The 19,642-nt window shown below is 35.2% G+C and overlaps 1 protein-coding gene and 2 non-coding genes across 5 annotated transcripts; 1 reads left to right on the top strand and 2 right to left on the bottom strand.

The window, feature by feature from the left end:
• Positions 1-3,588: 3,588 nt before the first annotated feature.
• On the top strand, positions 3,589-3,662 carry trnat-agu (transfer RNA threonine (anticodon AGU)). The gene has a single exon. It is a non-coding gene; the product is annotated as a tRNA-Thr (tRNA).
• Positions 3,663-4,849: 1,187 nt separating this feature from the next.
• On the bottom strand, positions 4,850-13,073 carry zgc:77439 (uncharacterized protein LOC378987 homolog). Of its 3 annotated transcripts, XM_022678349.2 has the most exons (9): positions 12,931-13,066; positions 12,390-12,501; positions 10,306-10,527; positions 9,530-9,668; positions 9,058-9,200; positions 7,893-7,945; positions 7,188-7,312; positions 5,833-6,147; positions 4,850-5,494 (listed from the first exon to the last, which is right to left on the bottom strand). In XM_022678349.2, exons 3-9 carry the CDS (start codon positions 10,518-10,520, stop codon positions 5,141-5,143), a joined length of 1,344 nt encoding a protein of 447 aa, XP_022534070.2. In that variant the 5' UTR covers positions 10,521-10,527; positions 12,390-12,501; positions 12,931-13,066; the 3' UTR covers positions 4,850-5,140. The 3 variants fall into 3 exon arrangements, with proteins under 3 accessions (XP_022534070.2, XP_007248192.3, XP_049338802.1); XM_007248130.4 differs by lacking the exon at positions 12,390-12,501 and having other exon boundaries at positions 12,931-13,073; XM_049482845.1 differs by lacking the exons at positions 12,390-12,501; positions 12,931-13,066 and having other exon boundaries at positions 10,306-10,552.
• Positions 13,074-15,763: 2,690 nt separating this feature from the next.
• Positions 15,764-15,845, bottom strand: trnas-uga (transfer RNA serine (anticodon UGA)). The gene has a single exon. It is a non-coding gene; the product is annotated as a tRNA-Ser (tRNA).
• Between the last annotated feature and the right edge of the window lie 3,797 nt (positions 15,846-19,642).

Below are 19,642 nucleotides of genomic sequence, written 5' to 3' on the forward strand. Positions count from 1 at the left end.
ACAGCTCAGTTCCTTGCCCTGAAGTTTGGTGACTGTCAGAGCACAGACAGTTTATGACTTGGGTGTGTGTGAAATTAAATTGGGAGTGAATGGGCGAAATAAGAAATCAAAAGAAAACAAAAATAAACAAGCTAGTAAATAAACAATAAGCTCTCAGGGGCTGGCCATAAAATAATGTTTTCGAAGAAGATGGGTATTGGTAAGCAGATGTCCAGTAGATGGACATGCACAATTAATTTTTTTATTTAAAAAAAACAAATCATTTAATCAAATCTGGAGTTGGAACCGTGTCAATAGCTTAAAAACAGCTGAACCAGCCCTGCAGCAAAAATATGGCAGGAAAATAAATAATAATATTGATAAGAAGAAGAAAACTATAGACCAGTGACTTATAAAACATTGTGACTGCATTAATTTTTCACTTGACTGTAACTGGAAATGCTTAGTTATTTCCCAGAACAGTTTTTCTAAAAATGTATTCTTGAACTCTTTAATTTGCATAATTTTAGACCAGGCATTAAATACAGCCTTAAACAAGCCAGTAGTGTTTAACGTAACCTCTGTTTTTTTTAAGAACTCTTAGCCGCTCTTTGTAAACACTACATATTTGGACTCACTTAACGTTGAGGCCCCTGAGCCTGTTTTATTATTAAACATAATACATTTCATTAAATATTTTTATATAAACAGCCCACAGCCATCCACAATTAACTTCACACACAATGAAATGAAATTGAAGTGTGAGCAAAATCATTTTTGCACTTTAAATCTATATCTAATAATATTTGAATACATTCAGACTGTAAAAATTGTTGTCTGGCAACATAAGGCAGGAATTTATTTTTAAATTTTCTTTTTTTTTTTCTTAAGATAGTGTTCACATGTATAAATAGACATATATTAAGTGCAGCCAAGTACGTGAATATGCAAACTTAGTCACAAGTGTGCAAAGTAAATCAGTGAAGTCACTTACTAGGATTTTGGGGGGAAATGACAAGCCTGGAAGAAGTCAGGAAAGCTGTGTGTGTGGTCCTGCAGGCATGTGACAGCATTCAGAAACCATGTGAGTTATCAGACTAAATTCCTGGGGTGAAATAGCTCCTCAGTTTAGTTTTTTCCATTGTGCCCGTCACTTGATTCACTCATCCACTGAAGCCAGGTGTGTAAATGATGGAGCATGTGAAATAATATCAGCAATGAGTTGCGCCAGTATCATCAATGTGTTGGGAAATGATTATGAAAACTATAAATCTTTCATATTAATAGGAAAGCATGCCAGTGCATTGTCTGGTCTTGTCACACATTTAGATCTGAAGTTTATCCTTTTTTTTTAAACAATATTTTAAAGCATTCACAAACTATTTGTTTATTTGTTATTTCTCTTAATACACTCCATACATTTCACTGCATGTATTTAATGGTGGATCTTTATCCCTGTTTTAGTCATGTTTTACATAAAGCTGCTGTTAGTGTATCCCCTGATTTTACCAGCAAGTAACTGAAACCTGTCTCCCCCTAGTGACAAGAATAGTCAAACACGACGGGATGCTTTTTGTTACAGTAGGACTTTAATTTAAATAGTATAAATCTGATGTTTTTTTCTTTATATAAATTTGATTATTAAAGATGTTGAGTATTGCATAGTTTTAGAAGGGGTGGAAGACACTTGCTGCATGTTTAGCGATGAATAATATTATTTTCACTCAATATTTTTCCTGTTTTAAGAGGCAAACAGTATTCTGATAAGCTATAATTTATTATAATAAAAAACTAAAGTAGTCCGTTTTTCTGTTTTTTATTTATTTATTTATTTATTTTTGAAAGTTTGGTGTTGCTCCAAGTATTCTTAGTCTTCTTTGTAAGAAGTTCTTTAGTTGTTGGTATTTGAATTTAGCCCAGAATCTCTAGGAGTTCGACCAGAGTGAACGGGTGTTCTGTCAAGTTGTGCTACCTATTCAAATGTGTTTATCATCAGTGCGCATGCGCCACTTTCATGTTTTTATTTTAATGTGTTTTTATGATAATTCTGATTTATTTCTGTGCATTAAACAACCGGAGCACCCAGTTATGTTATATCTGAGTGTTAAATATGTGAATGGAAACTAATAATAAAAAAAAAATTAAGACAATAGAAAAGACAAAAATGGCTCTAATCAGCCATATCTTCTTAACTTTAGCCATATAAATTGATTCACGCTTTCTGCCTCAAATCCTTTTTTGAAACATGCGCAAGGGTATCACGGATTTAACGGGTAGCACAACTCACTTTATGAGGAGCCGACTTCTTATTTCTCAGGTTGTACCAGAAAACGTCCACGAAACACTAGAGGGAGCCGCGAGTAAGACCCCAATGATTGAAATGAAATAGGGTGAGTGGAGCTAACGGCTAAAAACAATAGTTAAAAACACTAATTAACTATATGTCTGGGGTTTTCGTTTAATTTTAGAATGTCCTGTGGTTTGCGTTTTACACATGAATTAAATGGGTCTTTGAAAGCAAAATTCTCTGAACCTTGACCATCTACAAGTGAAGCAGGCACTGTATTTCTGACCAAGAGAATGTGGTTTTAAATGGAAAATAAAATATTCCTGGGGGCTTTGAAAATCTTTGCTGTGTGTTAAGTGGGCCATGAGTTGCAAAAGGCAGGAAACCGAGTGAGTTTTCTCCTCTTCGCGGATTCTCTCTCTCTCTGGTCTGTAATGTCATAACCAGCCCGCTGGGAGCGCCTGCGGGCTGTACTGTCGCTCTCAGCTGCAGTATGGTGCCTCCAGGCGGTGAAAGTGGGGAAAACAAGAAGTCTATTCTGCCCCAGTAAACAGCACTGAAAGCAGCAAATACAGTGTGGATAAAAAAAGTTACTAAAAGCAGCTTTTAGCTCCCTTTGGGAATCTCTGTATAACAGCATGCAGTTCAGTTTTTATGCTCCATTTATTTGTAACACATATCTAATAGATACTGTTTCTTTAAAAAAATATATTAGTTTTTAATTAACTTACTTTTTTATTTAGCTGGTTCTCGTATTAATTTTTCCATTTTTTTTCATTTCATGTATTATTTTGTATTAACTGGTTTTCATTTATTCGCTATTTTTATAATTGTATTATTTTTTACTAACCCGGTTTGTATTTTGCATTTTAGCATTTAGCTCCTTTATGTGTTTATTGTTTTCTTTTGTTTATAGGTTTGAAAATTTCTCTGTAATTTTGAAGTTTCACCTGCGTGTATGCAAAGCAATTTGAGATGCATTTTATTAAGTAAAAGGCGCTTTATAAATAAAGTTTATTACTAATATTAGATTTATGCTTTCATTTAAGTTAATTATCAGTTTATTAAGTTAGCTACAGGTTAATGAAGAGCTGTTATAAATTGCGTCAGTCAGCACTGTAAGCTTTCAGTCAGAATTCTCAGATCACTTTGTGTTCCAGTAGATTTACATGAACAGCTTTGACCCTCAGTTCAGCCCTAAAGCACACAGTGAGATAAACACACAGACAGATATCCCTCCGCGGACTCGCGCGACCTCTGGCCTGATTAAACGGGGCACACCGCCTGTTTCTGACGTCACCGCAGCATTGAGAGACCCGCGTGGCGCCGTGGCTTAGTTGGTTAAAGCGCCTGTCTAGTAAACAGGAGATCCTGGGTTCGAATCCCAGCGGTGCCTTTTCTACACCCATGATCAATAACCTGCTCTGTACAGTCTGCTGCTCGTGTGTAAATAGCATTTAGACATTCACAGCACAACACCTTGGTTCTCTATTTTTGCCCACCACCTCTTTGGAGGACCAATTATCGACTGATAAAGTGATATCTTTTAGTGTTAATAGAACATTATTTTATATTGTGTAACTGTGGTCAATCTGTAGAGAAATGACACAAACGACTAGATATTCTTAAAATAGAGGTAGTGATACAAGTACACACAGAAAAACATAGAGACTATAGAGTGGAGAAGAAAAATACATAAAAAACAACAACCTAAATTCATAAAAAATAAGAAAATATACAGAATAAGAACAAAAGGACAATTCTTGCTTTCTTGTGTTCATTTGTTGCTGCTGTGCTGTTTGAGTAACAGTTATACAAAATGACCTAAGATTATTTTTTATTTCCAAATAGGGCTGCACGATATTGAGAGAAAAAAAAAAGGATATTGCAATTTATTATTCTGTGATAGTGCATTATTAAAAATACAGGCATTTTTTAAATCTTTTTTGTACCACAATTAAGGAAGAAATGAATCTAACTAGTGTGCTACAGTATTTCAAAAATGTATACCTTTTATATCTAATTTCAAGCAATAGGGTCAATATTGACATGAGCAATATAATATAGACACAGAAAATCTGACAAAAATGCATGCAAAGAACGCTGTAAAAAACTTATATTGAAAATAACAGAAATGTATTAAAAAACATATTTGTTATTAAAAGATTTTTGTTTTATTTTATATTTTATTAATGTTGAATATTTAAAATATTTACAAAACCTTTTAAATTCCAATTTCAGTGTTTGAGTTTTTTTAATTATCAAAAATATTCCTCTTTTAAAAGGGTGTTATTGCATTATTTTGCTATAATGTTATCATAATATTAGTTGCATAAACTGATTTTAATAGTACAATAAAGTTATTTATTGTGATATTACATGGAACAGCATATCATCCATGGAAAAAAAATATCATGACAAGCTTACTCATGTGTACTCATATATTATGCAGCCCTTCTTCCAATAAATGTTATGTATAGTCAGCATTTTAAAGATACAAAGTTGTAGCAGGACACTTACTTTACTTAGCCAAAATCAATATTGCATGCATTGTTTAATGCAGAAATGATGAGATCAAGACAGTACATTTGTTTTGCTTTATTGAATTTAAAATCTTGTTGTGCAAAGTGGACGGATATGTTAACAAGCACCATACAGAGAAATACAACCTCTTTACTCTGTGCTTCTAATTCAGATTCTATGACTAATAGTGATTTAGCACCGTTGTTTGGAAAGTATGAGAAATTAGAACAGAAACCTAGGGTATTTTAATGAGAGTAATTAAGAGCACTTATTGCATGAACGAATGTGTATGTGTCAGAGATCAGTAACGTGATACTGCATGTGTTTTACTAATATTTTTTCCATGTGAATTTATATTTGTTTAAGTTGGGGTTTTGGTAACTGTTGGCCTTGCAGATTCTGCACCATCCAGTCGGTCTCATCGAGCACAGTGTAGTTGTGTGTTTTGTAGTTAAGCATATCTCGGGCACGGAACACCTTGTTAGACTCATACAGGTTGCTCCAGTACCGAGGAAGGGGCTGGAATCCACCCAGTTGAGCCAGGTGGTCATTGTAAGCCCACTGCTCAGAATCCAGTTTCAGGATGTGGCGGGTTGCGATTCCACGAGCTCGGCGGGCCGCTGTGTCCAACTCGATATCCTTTTCCATTTCCTCACGTGATGGCAGGGTGAAGGAGCCATCCAGCACAGAGATGACAAACTTAGACTGGGAGAGGAAGTGTATAAAGAATAAGAAAAGAGGAGACCGATAAGAGAACAAAAATAATGAGAAAGAAAACTAAAATGACAAAAACTGTATGAAAGTTGATTTGGATTGATTTTAAGAGTGTTTACAGAGTAGTATTTTTATACTTTAGTTTAGATTGTAGGTGCATTTTTTTTTAACGTGAGATGAGAGTTGAACTGTTGTGAGAATAGAGGGTGCATTTACTTATTGTAAGAGCATTTGGAACTATTAAAATAATAAAAAAATAAGTTTAAATTGTGACAGTAATGACTTTAATGAGATTAAATAATAAGAGTCAGTTTTACTGTGCAACTCACCTGAACATGGAAGTGAGGGAAGGGACATATGGCTCTGCAGATGCCCACGATGAAGAGTGATGGGTAGGCAGGAGGAATCAAAAACTTGTAGAGAGGAAAGACCAGGTGATCCTTTACTTTAACCCCGACATTTTCATCCAAGAAGGGAAAAGTAAAGTTGTAGCCTGTACAGAACAAAAACACGTCCGGCGTCGCCTGCTTCCCATCCTGAAACTCCAGAGTGCCATCCTCCAGCACTTTGACCACTGGAGGAGCCTGTTCTACGCCTGTGGGAAGGGGGCAGGTCAGGGGACGCTGACCATGGCTCAGAATCACCTGGGTAAAGCATATATAGTCAGTTAACATGTTCACTCTTCACAAACAAATTTGATTGAGACACTGTTTAAATTCAACGAGTTAAGACAATGTTTATTTGCTCTATGTGTGTGTTTTAAATCTCACTGTTATATGTCGGATGTAGAAAAGTTTGAAAAGGTAAAATTAAATGCCAGTAAAATGATGTCAAAAACACAAAAAATAGAGATGCATATTTTTGTGTGACAGTGATAATATACACCCCAAACTATAAGGATGGGACTGAATGAGACCTTTTGTAAAAAAATATTTAAAACTGGGCACACTGCCTCTAAGAATCCCTAGTAAACAACATACTTGTGGGCAGGGCGTCATCATTAACAATGGTATTTAACACATAAGTTAATAGAATTGTTATATAGAATTACAGAAAAATATGAACAACAGTCAGTTGTTCATTTGATACATTAATACACTGGTGATTCTCTGAGACTGGTGTCTTTTGGTTCATATGTTTTATGAAAATGTTAATTTTTCTGAAATTCTATCTTAAAAAAACCTTTAAATTTGTATCTCAATACATTTTCCTACCTCAGGTATGTAAATCAGAATTTGACTGCAAGCATTTGATGGGAACTTTTCCAGTTATCTCCTTCTTATTTCATGCAAAATTGTGCATTAACATTAAGATTTTATTGGTCTGAGCGTCCTGTAAATTTTACATACAGTTCAACAAACATTTACTTTTAAGGATTATCCCTGAAAACAAACCTCTTGGCTTTCCCAGTGTGACAGGGATAATTTGTTTAAATAATATTAGCCATAATATTTAGAATTTATCACATTGTGAAATTGTAATTCTCTGCGGCATTATTGTTTTTCCTCTAAACAGTTGTTTATCATCATTTATTTGGAGTCAGAGCCTGACAATCTCCATTAGATGATGACTTTAAAATGCATTTTGTGTTTTTCTATTAATTAAAAAACCTTTAAAGTAAAGTTAAAGTATACTTAAAGGACACTTGTTTCAGAGAATGTCTGATATATAGAGTTGAATATACCTTAGCATTCACATCAGAGAGCTCCATAGCGATGTCTAGTCCAGAAAGACCAGCACCTAGCACCACCACTGACTTGCCAGCAAAGGGTTCTGCATTGCGATAATCATGACTGTGCATCAGCATACCTACACAGAAACAGACAGCAGTTTTGGTCACAGAAAAGAAATATATATTTTTTTTCAGTCAACAGCTTTTATCAACATTCTATATGTGATATGTGTAGCATGTGGGAACCACAAGCCTTGGTCTTACGAAGCAAAGCGAACTAATAGAGATCCTGTAGCTTTAAAGTTACATACGTTTAAATGTCTTTAAAGAACAGGCTATATACTGTGCAAAAACAGATTCTTTAAAGTAATTTTCAAGTAATGTAGTAATACATCAACTTTAGGTTTGTGGAGCTGTTGGGACAAGTTTTTTCTTAGACATTTAAGGAATTTCAGATGTCAGATCCTTGCCAAGACACTTCAAGAGAAGACCTATAAGTACACTCTAGTTCATGTCACATTATATGATTTAAATGATTAAAAGGGCCATTTAAGCTGATAGTAATCAGAACGTGTCGGTCCCAAACCATTCTACAACAGTTAATGTAAAAGTTAATCATTATAAACCATGCACCATAAACCATACATGTGAGCTGTATCAATGTCACTGCATGTGTTCATATTACGTAAGACTACAGTGTACTGCAGGTACACATACCTTTGAACTTCTCCAATCCAGGTATGGTAGGGATATAAGGGTCATAGAAGTGTCTATGATTCAAAACCATCAAAACAGAAAAGGCACTTCAGTCTCACTACAGTTTCAATTACTATACTAAAATTAGTCCGTATTTGCTTGTTCTGCCTTAATGTTATGTGAGATTACATTTTCTGAAAAATCTACACTAAAATTAAATGTGATATCTTTCTGCATTCAGAAACAACTACGTTTTTTGGTACACCTGTCATATCAGAGCAGGTGTATACTGACTGTAGCTGATCTGTTGCTACACAATCGTACATTCATCCTCTACTAATGAACATTAATGAACAGGACAGCTAAGGCCTTATTACCAATTTAAAGCTTCTCATATTCACATTTCTTTTACAAAACAGGTTTATTATGGAACCCAGAATGGTTCTTCTATGGAATACTATTGTACTCAAAGAATAATTTTAATATACATTTATGGTTACACTTACTTTACCATGCAACAACTATACTGCTTCTGAGAATGGTCACTCAAATATTATCAGGCCAGAGGTAGTTCAAATAAATTAGGTGGGTCAGTAATAGTATGGTATTCAGACTTGGGTCAATATTTGATCTAATTCTGTAACAAATCTGTCCTGAAATAGTTTCACTGTGTAATGTCATGTTCACAAATGTATATTTTGTCCTGTTGCAGAGTGTGTATAGTGTTTGAGCACGATAGCGTACTTTAACATACTCATTTCATGTATACCGCTAAAGCTAATATTAAAGTGTTGACTATTGCAGTTCTTCAAGAACAGACATTGACACTGTATCAGAAAACATGGTACAGGGTCATCTTGAGTTCTAGGGGCTGATAAATTACACTGATCAGTTACAGCCAATAATTGTAACCACTGTTACAAAGTTCATCTATATGATAGATGTAGTCAATAAATGAGATAAAATGGCCAGTGAGTATAGATAAAACACACAGCTGTGCTTTAAGACCTGTGTATGAGCCTTCTACAGAATATTTATTATATATGAAAACAAAAATATATATATATATTTTTTTCACAATTTAAATGTGTTGCATATTGTACACTAATTTTATTTTAATTGTACACTCTATTTTATACCTTCTGAAACTCAAATACTTGTTCATTTTTAAAAAGACTATACGCACCCATTACACACCATAACAGCATCAAAGCGCTCCTTGATGGATTTGCTTCGTTCTATACCGTCACTCGTTGTGACGTCCCAAGCCAAACCTTTCCAGCCACTCTGTTCTTTAACTGGTTTCACTGCATCCACTGTGGTACCAAACTGAAAGCAATTTTTCAGAACAGCCAGGGACATGCTTGTTAACAAACAGGCAGTAACTGAATCTGTGGCAAAACTTACACTCTGATATATTAAACACTCCTAAATATTCCAGAATATGGTAAAAATTTACTGTAGTTTTCCACTTCTTTATAAACTCTTATCACAAATTACTAGAACGATGACCTGGATTACAGTATAATTGTGCACTGTGTTCACAAGACATAACGACTTATAAGACAGATAAGGAGCAATAAAAGTAGTCAATTTAAACTTAAATTAATTGACAGCTTTATTTGCAGATATTAACCATGTCTGTGCCAAATCCTTACCTGAATGTGGTCCCACAGGTTGAAGTGGTCACAGTACTGCTCAAGATATTTCCGTACCTCTGTATGATGGACAAATGAGGGAAGATGCTTTGCGAAGGGAAAATCTGGAAATGACATGACCTCTTTGGGAATATTGGTTCTGTGTGAAAAAAGGAATCAAATGATTCAATAATAAAATATTTTTATTCTTTTTTAAACATGTGTGATTAGTTAAAATATATTTTTATTCTTTTGAAACATTTACTAAAACACAATGAAGTCACTTTTCCACTGTCCGCATACTTTTTCATGTAGTTATATCGTTTAATTACCTAAAATATAGGCTTCTTATTTATTTACTACTCTACTTTTAACTAAATTATTTAAATTATTCTTCAAATACTGTGAAGCTAATGCACAATGCATGTAGTATGGCTGCACATCATAAACAAAATATCTTTCTAAAAAAAATCCAACTTAAATGAATATGGGTAAAGGAGTACATTAAAGCATGGACTCAAAATAACCAATGAATCTGGTGTTGGAGGGACACTCTAAATATATTGTTCTGATTTATGAGCTTTACCTGCTAATAGCAGCTGTAATCTGTAATCAGGAATAGGGGTGTAAGAACATATTGTTATGTTAAAGTATGTTTATATACAACTGGAATTCAAAAATTGTATTTACATAATATGTAATATGTAATATGTCGCCTTGCTTACACTATCACAATTTAGCATTTATGCATAACCAACATCTGCTTCTAAAACACATCAATAATGCAAGAGCTTTACCTGAGGTCTCTGTACATGCTGCTGTGGATGGGAAGGCCGTTGTCATAGTGCCCCACTCGTTCCTCATACACCCAGGTGCCCCCTATATTCTTGGTGATCTCAAAGATCACCGGAGGGGCGAAGATGTCTTGTCGTGCGAGGAGGTTTCGTGCAGCACAGAGACCCGCTGCCCCGGCGCCAATCACAGCGACCCGCAGTTTGCCCAGCCCAGACATCTTGAACCTGCCAACAAGAGACATGCATAGACCTGCAGGAGACTGAAAAATACAAATGGGTTTGTATTTGTGTATGTGCTAAAGAAAAGTAATGCACTGAATGTAGTACTTTCAATTTCAATTTACTTTCAAAAAGGATAAGGTCTTATGCAACAGTTTAATTTATTTTCTCTGTTGGTTTAAAAAGGCAAAGACAAGAAAATAAATCCTCAACAGGAAAATACATTTTATACATAATAAGCAAGGAAGCCTTTTAAATGAGCACAAATGACAGTTGGCTGTATATATTGTTTACACCTATACAAATGTATATTTTAATAAATTTTTATATTTAAATTTAAATATATTTTCTTTCTCTCAGATTTCTTTTTCCAATATATTTGTATTTAGTTCAGATTTTTAGGGACCCGTTTTGTATATTTCCACGTACTTTAATATAGTTTTTGCACTATTTAGTATATTTAGTTCTGTATATTTATATAAGAATTTCAATGCACATATGTCCTGACATGTTGTGCGAATAACAAATAAACATTGAAACTTGCAACTTGATTTTTTCTGATCACAATATAATTATCCCTTAATTAACCAATTTGATGAATGAATAATACTTTGTAGTGATAGTATACAACACTAGTAATGTTCAGAGCTGTTTGAGTGGTAAAAATATTAACAAACTGGTGCACTGGCACCCTTGTTTTTGACATCCAGAGCTCATGTACTGCAGTTTCTATGTTTTATCTATGTGTGGTCCAGTCTGTCTAGTTTTAGTCTGTGTGGGTGTATGTGTGTGTCCGCAGCTGTACTTATCTCAAATTTGAACTATCGGTAAATGAAGCCAAGCACTAATATCTGCAGTATCTGTAGTAATAAATCAGCTTGTACAGATTTGTCACGTACTGAGCGTCTGTGTACCGAGTATTATGTTCACTGTGAAGTACACTGAGGGTAATTTTCATTTTCAGTGCAGCCAAGCAATTCCAAAGAAAATTAAGGGTGTGCTATTTCGTATCGTACGCAATAATAAAGCTAACATTTTTCTTTATTGTGAACCATATTAAACCCTGAAATAACGTGTCATATCACCCACCCCTAATTATCACATCAGGGTGCTACTTTTTTGCTGTTTTTAGCAAAAGAAAAATTCACACTGTTCTCATTTCCCATTTTATATCTACTAGAGACAGATTATATCTGTCCAGTATAAATTTTTTTACTTCAGTCCTGGATATATGGAGATATTTGGAGTATTATTAGTAGCATGACATTCTGGTTCAATGACTTCTGTAATATATCTAATCAAATTCTTGTATTTTTTGATATCTAAGTTAGGGGTGTGCTAGATCATATCGTATGAAATAATAAAATTTAATTTTCATTTTTTTGCAGTATTGTATTCCTGAAATAATGTATTAAATTCCTTTTTTTTTATCATATCACCAAGAGTATCTTTATCGCGAAGATCTTTATCTTTACCATGAAATATTGTAATATTATATTAGGGTTAATATTATATGATGGTTTTTCTGTACATGCACACACACTCTTACCCCACTTACCCCAGAAAATGGAAAGCACTAAAAACCCTACTACCTCACTGGACTCTATTGCACACTGTGTAATAGAGTAATTACTACCTCACCTGGTCTTTTTTGCACACTGCAAAATTTGCACACTGTCTTGTTATTAACGTCTGAGGAAATAAGCAAGCGCAACTATTATTAAATGGACAAATTAAGATTCCCTTATGTTAAAGGGTTAGAAGGGTAAAATAACATTTTTAATAACTAGTTCTAAGTATAGGTTTAAAACAAGAAAATGACAAAAATTATACAATTCATAAAAAACTTAAATTAAGTTTGTTCCTACCTTGATCATTTAGATGCTCACAAGAGGGCAGAATTCAAAGCACTTTTTATGTTAGCACACAGTGTGCAGCCATTGGCTGTTAAAATTCTTAAGACCACTCCGCCTGTTGCTCCTAGAGTGAAGCGTGGAGGGGGTCAGTAACTATACCAGTAATCTGTGCAATGTCTCTTCACACAGCCTGGACAAACACAATAATCACCCCAAACTGAGGCATGGGATTAAGCAGCCTGTGTTAGCTAACATAACCGCTACACGAGCGCGCCTGGATCAGATAACCGGAGTCAGCAGTGCGGTGCGGATCGACTGAGTGCATTAAAACCAGGACACACTGCTCAGGACCAGGTTAGCCCAGCTGAACATACTGCACATGTTGCTTAATAAGATACATCTGATCGCCCCTGTCGATCAGAGAACATAGCGGATTCAGTCTACACGCGAACGTGACCATCAGCAGCTCTCGTTTCAAATATAAAATGTTAATCAAAACAAAAGCCTTTCCTAAAACTGTAAGAGCGCTCGCAGGCGCAGCTCGACTACTTACTTTAATCCGGATCAGTGAGCGCACCCACAGCTACAGTCCAGCATGCACCCCGGGCTTGACAACTGCGCAGAGGGAAAACACCCTCCGCCGCCCGCCCATTTATATTTTAGGGGGTTGGCTTCAGTCCAAATGTCCCAGGGCTATAAGACTTATTAACCCATTGGTGCCCCTTTAGTTTACCGTAATTATCTGGCAGCGACGAGATGTTTTCCTAGTCCAGTTAAAACAGCCATCGGTTAAATAAGCGAACAATAAAAAACAGGCCTCGCCTACAAAAGCGCACACTTCCCTTTTCTGTTGTTTGTACCATCAACATGTGTAAACCTAACCGCGTAGAGAAAGCTCATTTTAATCTAAAAAAAAAAGTCAAACAGCGGCATCTTCAGGTGACAATGTGAAGTAACACCTCCTAATTCCCAACTATCACTGCCAACATTCTACTGGGAACTGTCTGATCAATAAAACATCTCATGTGGGACTCACATGGGTGGAACGTGGGCTAGGTGGGTTCCAGGTTTGCATAGGCTCTGACACATGGGTCCCATATACAGCACTGAAAAATATAAGAGACCACTTCAATTTCTGAATCAGTTTCTCACATTTAGCTAGTTGTAGGTATATATTTGAGTAAAATGAACATTGTGGGTTTATTCTACAAACTACAGACAACATCCCAAGTTACAAATACAAATATTGCTATTTAGAGCATTTATTAGCAGAAAATAAGAAATGAAAAAGAAATATTTGGTGGAATTTTCATGCATCTTGGCATGTTCTTCTCCACCTGCTTTTGGACTTTATGCCATCTAATTTGTTCAAATCAAAGAAACTCATAATTTTTAGGTTGCCTCTTATTTTGTTCCAGAGCGATAGATAGATAGATAGATAGATAGATAGATAGATAGATAGATAGATAGATAGATAGATAGATAGATAGATAGATGTAGCAACATTCCGAGATAGTAAATCGATCTCACATTGATTCAAAATTATGGATTTAATCTTAAGGTTATATATATATATATATATATATATATATATATATATATATATATATATATATATATATATATATATATATATATTATTATTATCCTGTAAAAGGGATATTTTAGTAACAACAATTATTATTACTTTATATACAATAATAATAATAATAATTATAATTATTATAATTATTATTATTATTATTATTTGCCGCTAGCATATTTCGACTATTAGCATTTTGTGTATAAGAACCCCAACCCTTCAAACCATTAAATGAACTGGTGCTTACTAGGCAATGTAAAGTAAAAAGTCAAATATGCAATGCAACCAAACATATCACTTTTAATCAACGTAAATTGCTATTAGGGTAATGTGCGCCTCTCTGCGGTCTGCTTCTGATGGAAGGAGCGCGAGAGGAATTCAAATGTTTTGTCGGTTGGTGGAGATCAGTTGCTGGAAGCTACTGACAGAATGTCGGGTAACTCACCGCTACCTAACTAGCTGGTTATAAACTAGGAACTACGACGTTTGGCAGTACATTTTAGAATTTATACGTTAATTTGTATTATTGCTTTTGGCAAAGTTCGTCTTAAACGTTTTTCCGAGCAGATAATTTGGTAATTTCACTCAGTTTATCGATAAATCTTACATTGCTGTTGGCGTGTAGATAGCTGAGGTTAGCTTACTAGCTAGCGCTAACCAACCTATCTAGCTAACATTATTTCTGTGTAAATTAAGGCTAGCTAGTTAGCTAACTCGGTAACGTTATCCCTGTGTAATTAAGGATAGCTAGTAAGCAAGCTAACCTAAGATAGCTAGTTTGCAAACGTAATTTGTGTGTAAATTAAGGCTAACTAGTTAGCAAGCTATTCTAAGCTAGCTAGCTCTCTAACGTAATTTGTGTGGAAATGAAAGCTAGCTGGTTAGCTAGCAAGCTAACCTAAGATAGCTAGCTCGCTAACGTAATTTGTGTGGAAATTAAAGCTAGCTGGTTAGCTAGCAAGCTAAGCTAGCTAGTTCGCTAACGCTATTTCTGTGTAAATTAAGGCTAGCTAGTTAGCTAACCTAAGCTAGCTAGCTCACTAGCGTCATTTCTGTGTAAATTAAGGCTATCTAGTTAGCTAACCTAGCTATCTAGCTCGCTAACGTTATTTCTGTGTAAGTTACGGCCAGCTAGTTAGTTAACTTAAGCTAACTTAGCTAGCTCACTAACGTTATTTCTGTGTAAATTAAGGCAAGGCAGTTAGCTAATCTAGTTAGCCAGTTAGCTTCTTACCCCGTCATTCTATGCCACATTAGTCATTGTAGATTCAAAGAGTGCGGTTAGTGTGTCATTAACAAAGCTTATTTAGATGCTATTGCTATTTTAGTGCAGTTTTCACATTAGTGTCAGCGCTAAGACAGACGGATCAAGCTTGTTCTATATATAAGAACGTTATATAGTTTTGTAAGAAGCAGGCTTTGATTTGATTTGATTTTGAGCCTCTGTGTTATATCAGGGTTCATCAATCCTGGTAGTGGCATCCCCCTGGCCTGCAGATTTAGTTATGGCGACACGTAAGTAACTTTCCACTGATAATAATAAAAGCAATAATTTGAATTATTGCTATTGAAAGTTTCCTTTTACACTTCAAGAGTACAATACAAGTTATACGAAAATATGTTACTATGTTAATTGTACTTTTATACAACCATTTTATATGTTTAAATCAGTGTTGAATAAACATAAAATCGATGTTCACGAATAAATCATCTGTGACGTCGAAGCTCAACGTTGTTTCAATGCCTTATATTAAAAAATGAAGGTTGATTCAACATCTGTTTTCAAACTAAAAACAACGCACATCGCTGCGAGCAGGGTTCGAACCTGCGCGGGGAGACCCCATTGGATTTCAAGTCCAACGCCTTAACCACTCGGCCATCGCAGCTGGACGGAAATAGGGGGTTGACTGTGGCTTTCTAAACAGTAGCATTCAAGTGCGGGTCTGAAACTAAGAGTTAAAAAACAGTGACTGTCAAATACTTAAATAATATTTAGCACTGAGAATTTGAACTAAAAGTGGATAGGAGGGTTTAGCTAGCAGGCAGTTAGCAGACTTGTACGAATACTGTGCGTATTGTCATATAATCAGCACAAAATAAAGTTAACAGATTAATTCAACAAACAAATGGATAAGTGATTTAACCCAACAGAAGACAAACATCAGAGCGGAAACCTGTTAAGCCCACCGCAAGGGCATGGGGGTTGCACGGAAATCTGTCATCCACCTCTTCTGTTGTCCAGAAGAGGAAGCTGTCGCTCAATAAACTGCGAGTTGTCACTGTGCTGCAGACCTGTGTGGGTTAAACACAATATGGATGAAGTTCATTCTTAAGATGTTTGTTTCGCTGTGAAGTAAGTTATATTTCATATAGTACGGTAAGTAAAGCGTCAGCGATTTGTTCCACTGTTAAACCCAATAAATTAGGTATCTTATCTTTTATCTTTACATATAGATACCAACAACAATATACTAATAATAACTATTTTTTGTAATTTTATGATCTATGTGTATTACTCTACCGCATAACGACATCCTGACTTATACATGTATGCATGCAGACCTGCTGTTTATAGTTTTTATTGTTGTATCCTTCGTTCAGTCTGATAAACACAAACTCCTCCATTGGCCTGTTTACAATGTATAGATATCTCATTGCCCTTAAGTTCAGGTAAAGTGTTAAAAAAAATGTCAGGCTCTGCCTAGACATGCCCAGCAGTTGTTAAAAGTACAGCTGGACCTTGACTTCTTTTATTAAAGCTGTGTAGACTCTGTTGTTGCACCAACTGAATAGAAACGGTCTAATTATACACACATTTCATATATCAAATAAAATAAAATGTATTTACATAGCACATTTTACAACTGATGTTATCAAGACCCAGATTCCATGGTTAGCAACAGTGGGATAGAAAGCTTAGGAGGAACCAAGACTCTTAAGAGGGGACTCATCCTCCTCTTGTCAGGCTACTTAAAAATAAATAATAATAGCCACTGTACATGAACTTCCTGTGGCCTGAGTGGAGTTTAGTTTAGGAACATTGGGGTATGGACCAAGGGCTGACGTTCTGTATGCAATGTATTGGCTGTTTCAGTTTATTTTAAGGGAGAACTCCAGTGTAAAATGGACTTTTGGTGTAGTACAATATGATAAAAAGTACTTACTTTTGATGAACAGCACACCTCCGTTCTCCCACAGCGTTCCGAGGTGTCCAGACACCCTTCAGACTGGGTAACAAGGGGCATAAGGAGGTGTGGAGCTACTTTGAGCTTGGATTACGGTGGAAAAAGCAATTTATTGGGGCAAATTATGCCCAGTGTCACCCAGTCTGAAGGCTGTTTGGACAAACTGTTAAAATTTCTGGATCTTGGAATGCTGTGGGAGAACGGCGGCGTGCTATTCATCAAAGGTTAGTACATTTCATCATGTTTTACTACACCAAAAGTCCATTTTACAATGAATCAACATCAGTTCTCAATAAATAACTACCTTTACCCATTTATTTAGTTTGAGGCCCCTAGTGCCCATGCCACTGGTTAAATGTCCCTATAGAATACATGTTGGTATTCTCCTCCTATCACGTTTATCAGTTTACCTATAAACTGCTCAGAAAAATAAAGGGAACACTAAAATAACACATCCTAGATCTCAATAAATAAAATATTTAAAATCTATATTTATTACATAGTGTGTTGAGAGCAAAAGAACATAAAATGGTTAGCGTAAATCAAAATTATTATCCCATGGAGGTCTGGATTTGGAATCATACTCTAAATGAAAGTGGAAATTTAAATGACAGGCTGATTCAACTTCAGTGGAAATTCCTCAAGACAAGTTCAAATGAGAATCAAAATGTGCTCGATTGGATTCAGGTCTGGGGAATAGGCAGGCTAGTCCATACCTGAGCAATTCTGTGGATTGTAGACGCCTAATGCTACCTCTATGGTGAGAGAACTGACAAAATGCAAAAGTGTTTTGCTAATTTCCTCTTATTTCTACCTGTTGTCTGTTCCATTTGCACAACAGCAGGTGAAATTGATTCACAATCAGTGTTGCTTCCTAACTGGACAGGTTGATTTCACAGAAGTGTGGTTGACTTGTTACAATGTGTTGTTTAAGTGTTCCCTTAATTTTTTGAGCAGTGTATTTTTTTTGCCAGAAAACATGTTGCATCTTTATCCACATACTCTTTTTTTCTGTTAGTAGAATGTTCTGAAATTGGCAAAGAATTACCTCATGTTCTGACCTTAAAGGATTACTCCAGCATCCTGAAACCTTAATACAACCTTTGTTGCTTGTTACTTACATCCACCAAATGTAATGTAATGTTTCCTGCAACGCCATTAAAACTAGCTGCAACAGTTGTACCTTTCCCAATGTGTGAAGCAAGCGTCATGGAACAAGCAGTAAAAACACAGATAAAGTATGAATGATCATTTCAAACTCTTCTTTCAACATAACATGGAAAAGCAGGGCCATCATAGCTACAAGGTAAATGTCTTAACTGATAGCCTAAATAAAAATAAAAGCAGAATTGTTTAAATGTACAAATAATCTCCTTTTAATAATATCTTAAGTTGTTACTGGACAAATCTCTTCAATCCTTTCAAGCATAGCTCTTAAAGGAACATAGCAAATTTATTGGAAACTTTACTAACAAACTGAGAAAAATGTCATTTAATGATTTCATTATGAAAGTAGGACTTTACTAACAAACTGAGAAAAATGTCATTTAATGATTTCATTATGAAAGTAGGATGGCATGGTGGTATAGCACTTTGTTGGTATGCTAAACAGCCTCAGTGCTTGGGTTTGTTAATTTAGTCCTTGCTCTATTTGATGCATTTCACATCTTCTCCCTTAGAAGATATGGGGTTTTTCCTGGCTCTCTAATTTTCTCCCATATCCAAAAACCACACATGGTAGGCCTTTCTAGATTAAACCTTGGTATAGAAGAGTGGACCCTGTCTAAAGTAGTGGAAACAGTGATTACAAGTAGGCCCTGAACACACAATGAACCCTAAGCAGAAAGAATAAATGTGGTAAATGTTTGGCAATTAAGAAAATATGTAACACCTCAACACAATGTGTACCCTTAAAATTAAGTAATTGTGTTTATATGACACATTTTATTATTTATTTTCAATCACTTTTTAACCACATTTTAGCACAAGTAAAACATTTTTTTCTTCATTTTGTACTGACTACTTTTTTGTGTACAACACTAAGGAGACAAATACTGCTATAACAATTTCACAAAAGACGTTTGTACACTATTTGTATATATTTCTATAGCATTTAAATCAAAGCTTTACATTTCATCCAGATAGGTACTTTAATAGCGATGAGCATTAGCACTGTTGCCTGTCGTTACAGGAGCGCCAGTAAAATGAGGAAAAGATTAAAAAAAAAACTCATCCACAGCATTTCGGAATGATTTGCTTAAAATATCTTGAAATTGTTTACCTTTGAAGCATTTGAAAAGCTAATAAAGGGACTTGTGTCCAGTCATGGCTAGAGCAAGTTGTATGCAATAACAGAATTTTAACAATATGTAGTAGGTATGGTATATGTAATATAAGAAAACTGCTTACAGTAAAGATAATTTAATGGGTGTGGATGTTCATATAATGTGTAAAATATTAACCAAAAGGAGATTCCCACAGCGTAGTTGTCACGACAA

The sequence above is a fragment of the Astyanax mexicanus genome, chromosome 8, assembly GCF_023375975.1.
Source record: "Astyanax mexicanus isolate ESR-SI-001 chromosome 8, AstMex3_surface, whole genome shotgun sequence".
NCBI classification, from domain to species: Eukaryota; Metazoa; Chordata; class Actinopteri; order Characiformes; family Acestrorhamphidae; genus Astyanax; species Astyanax mexicanus.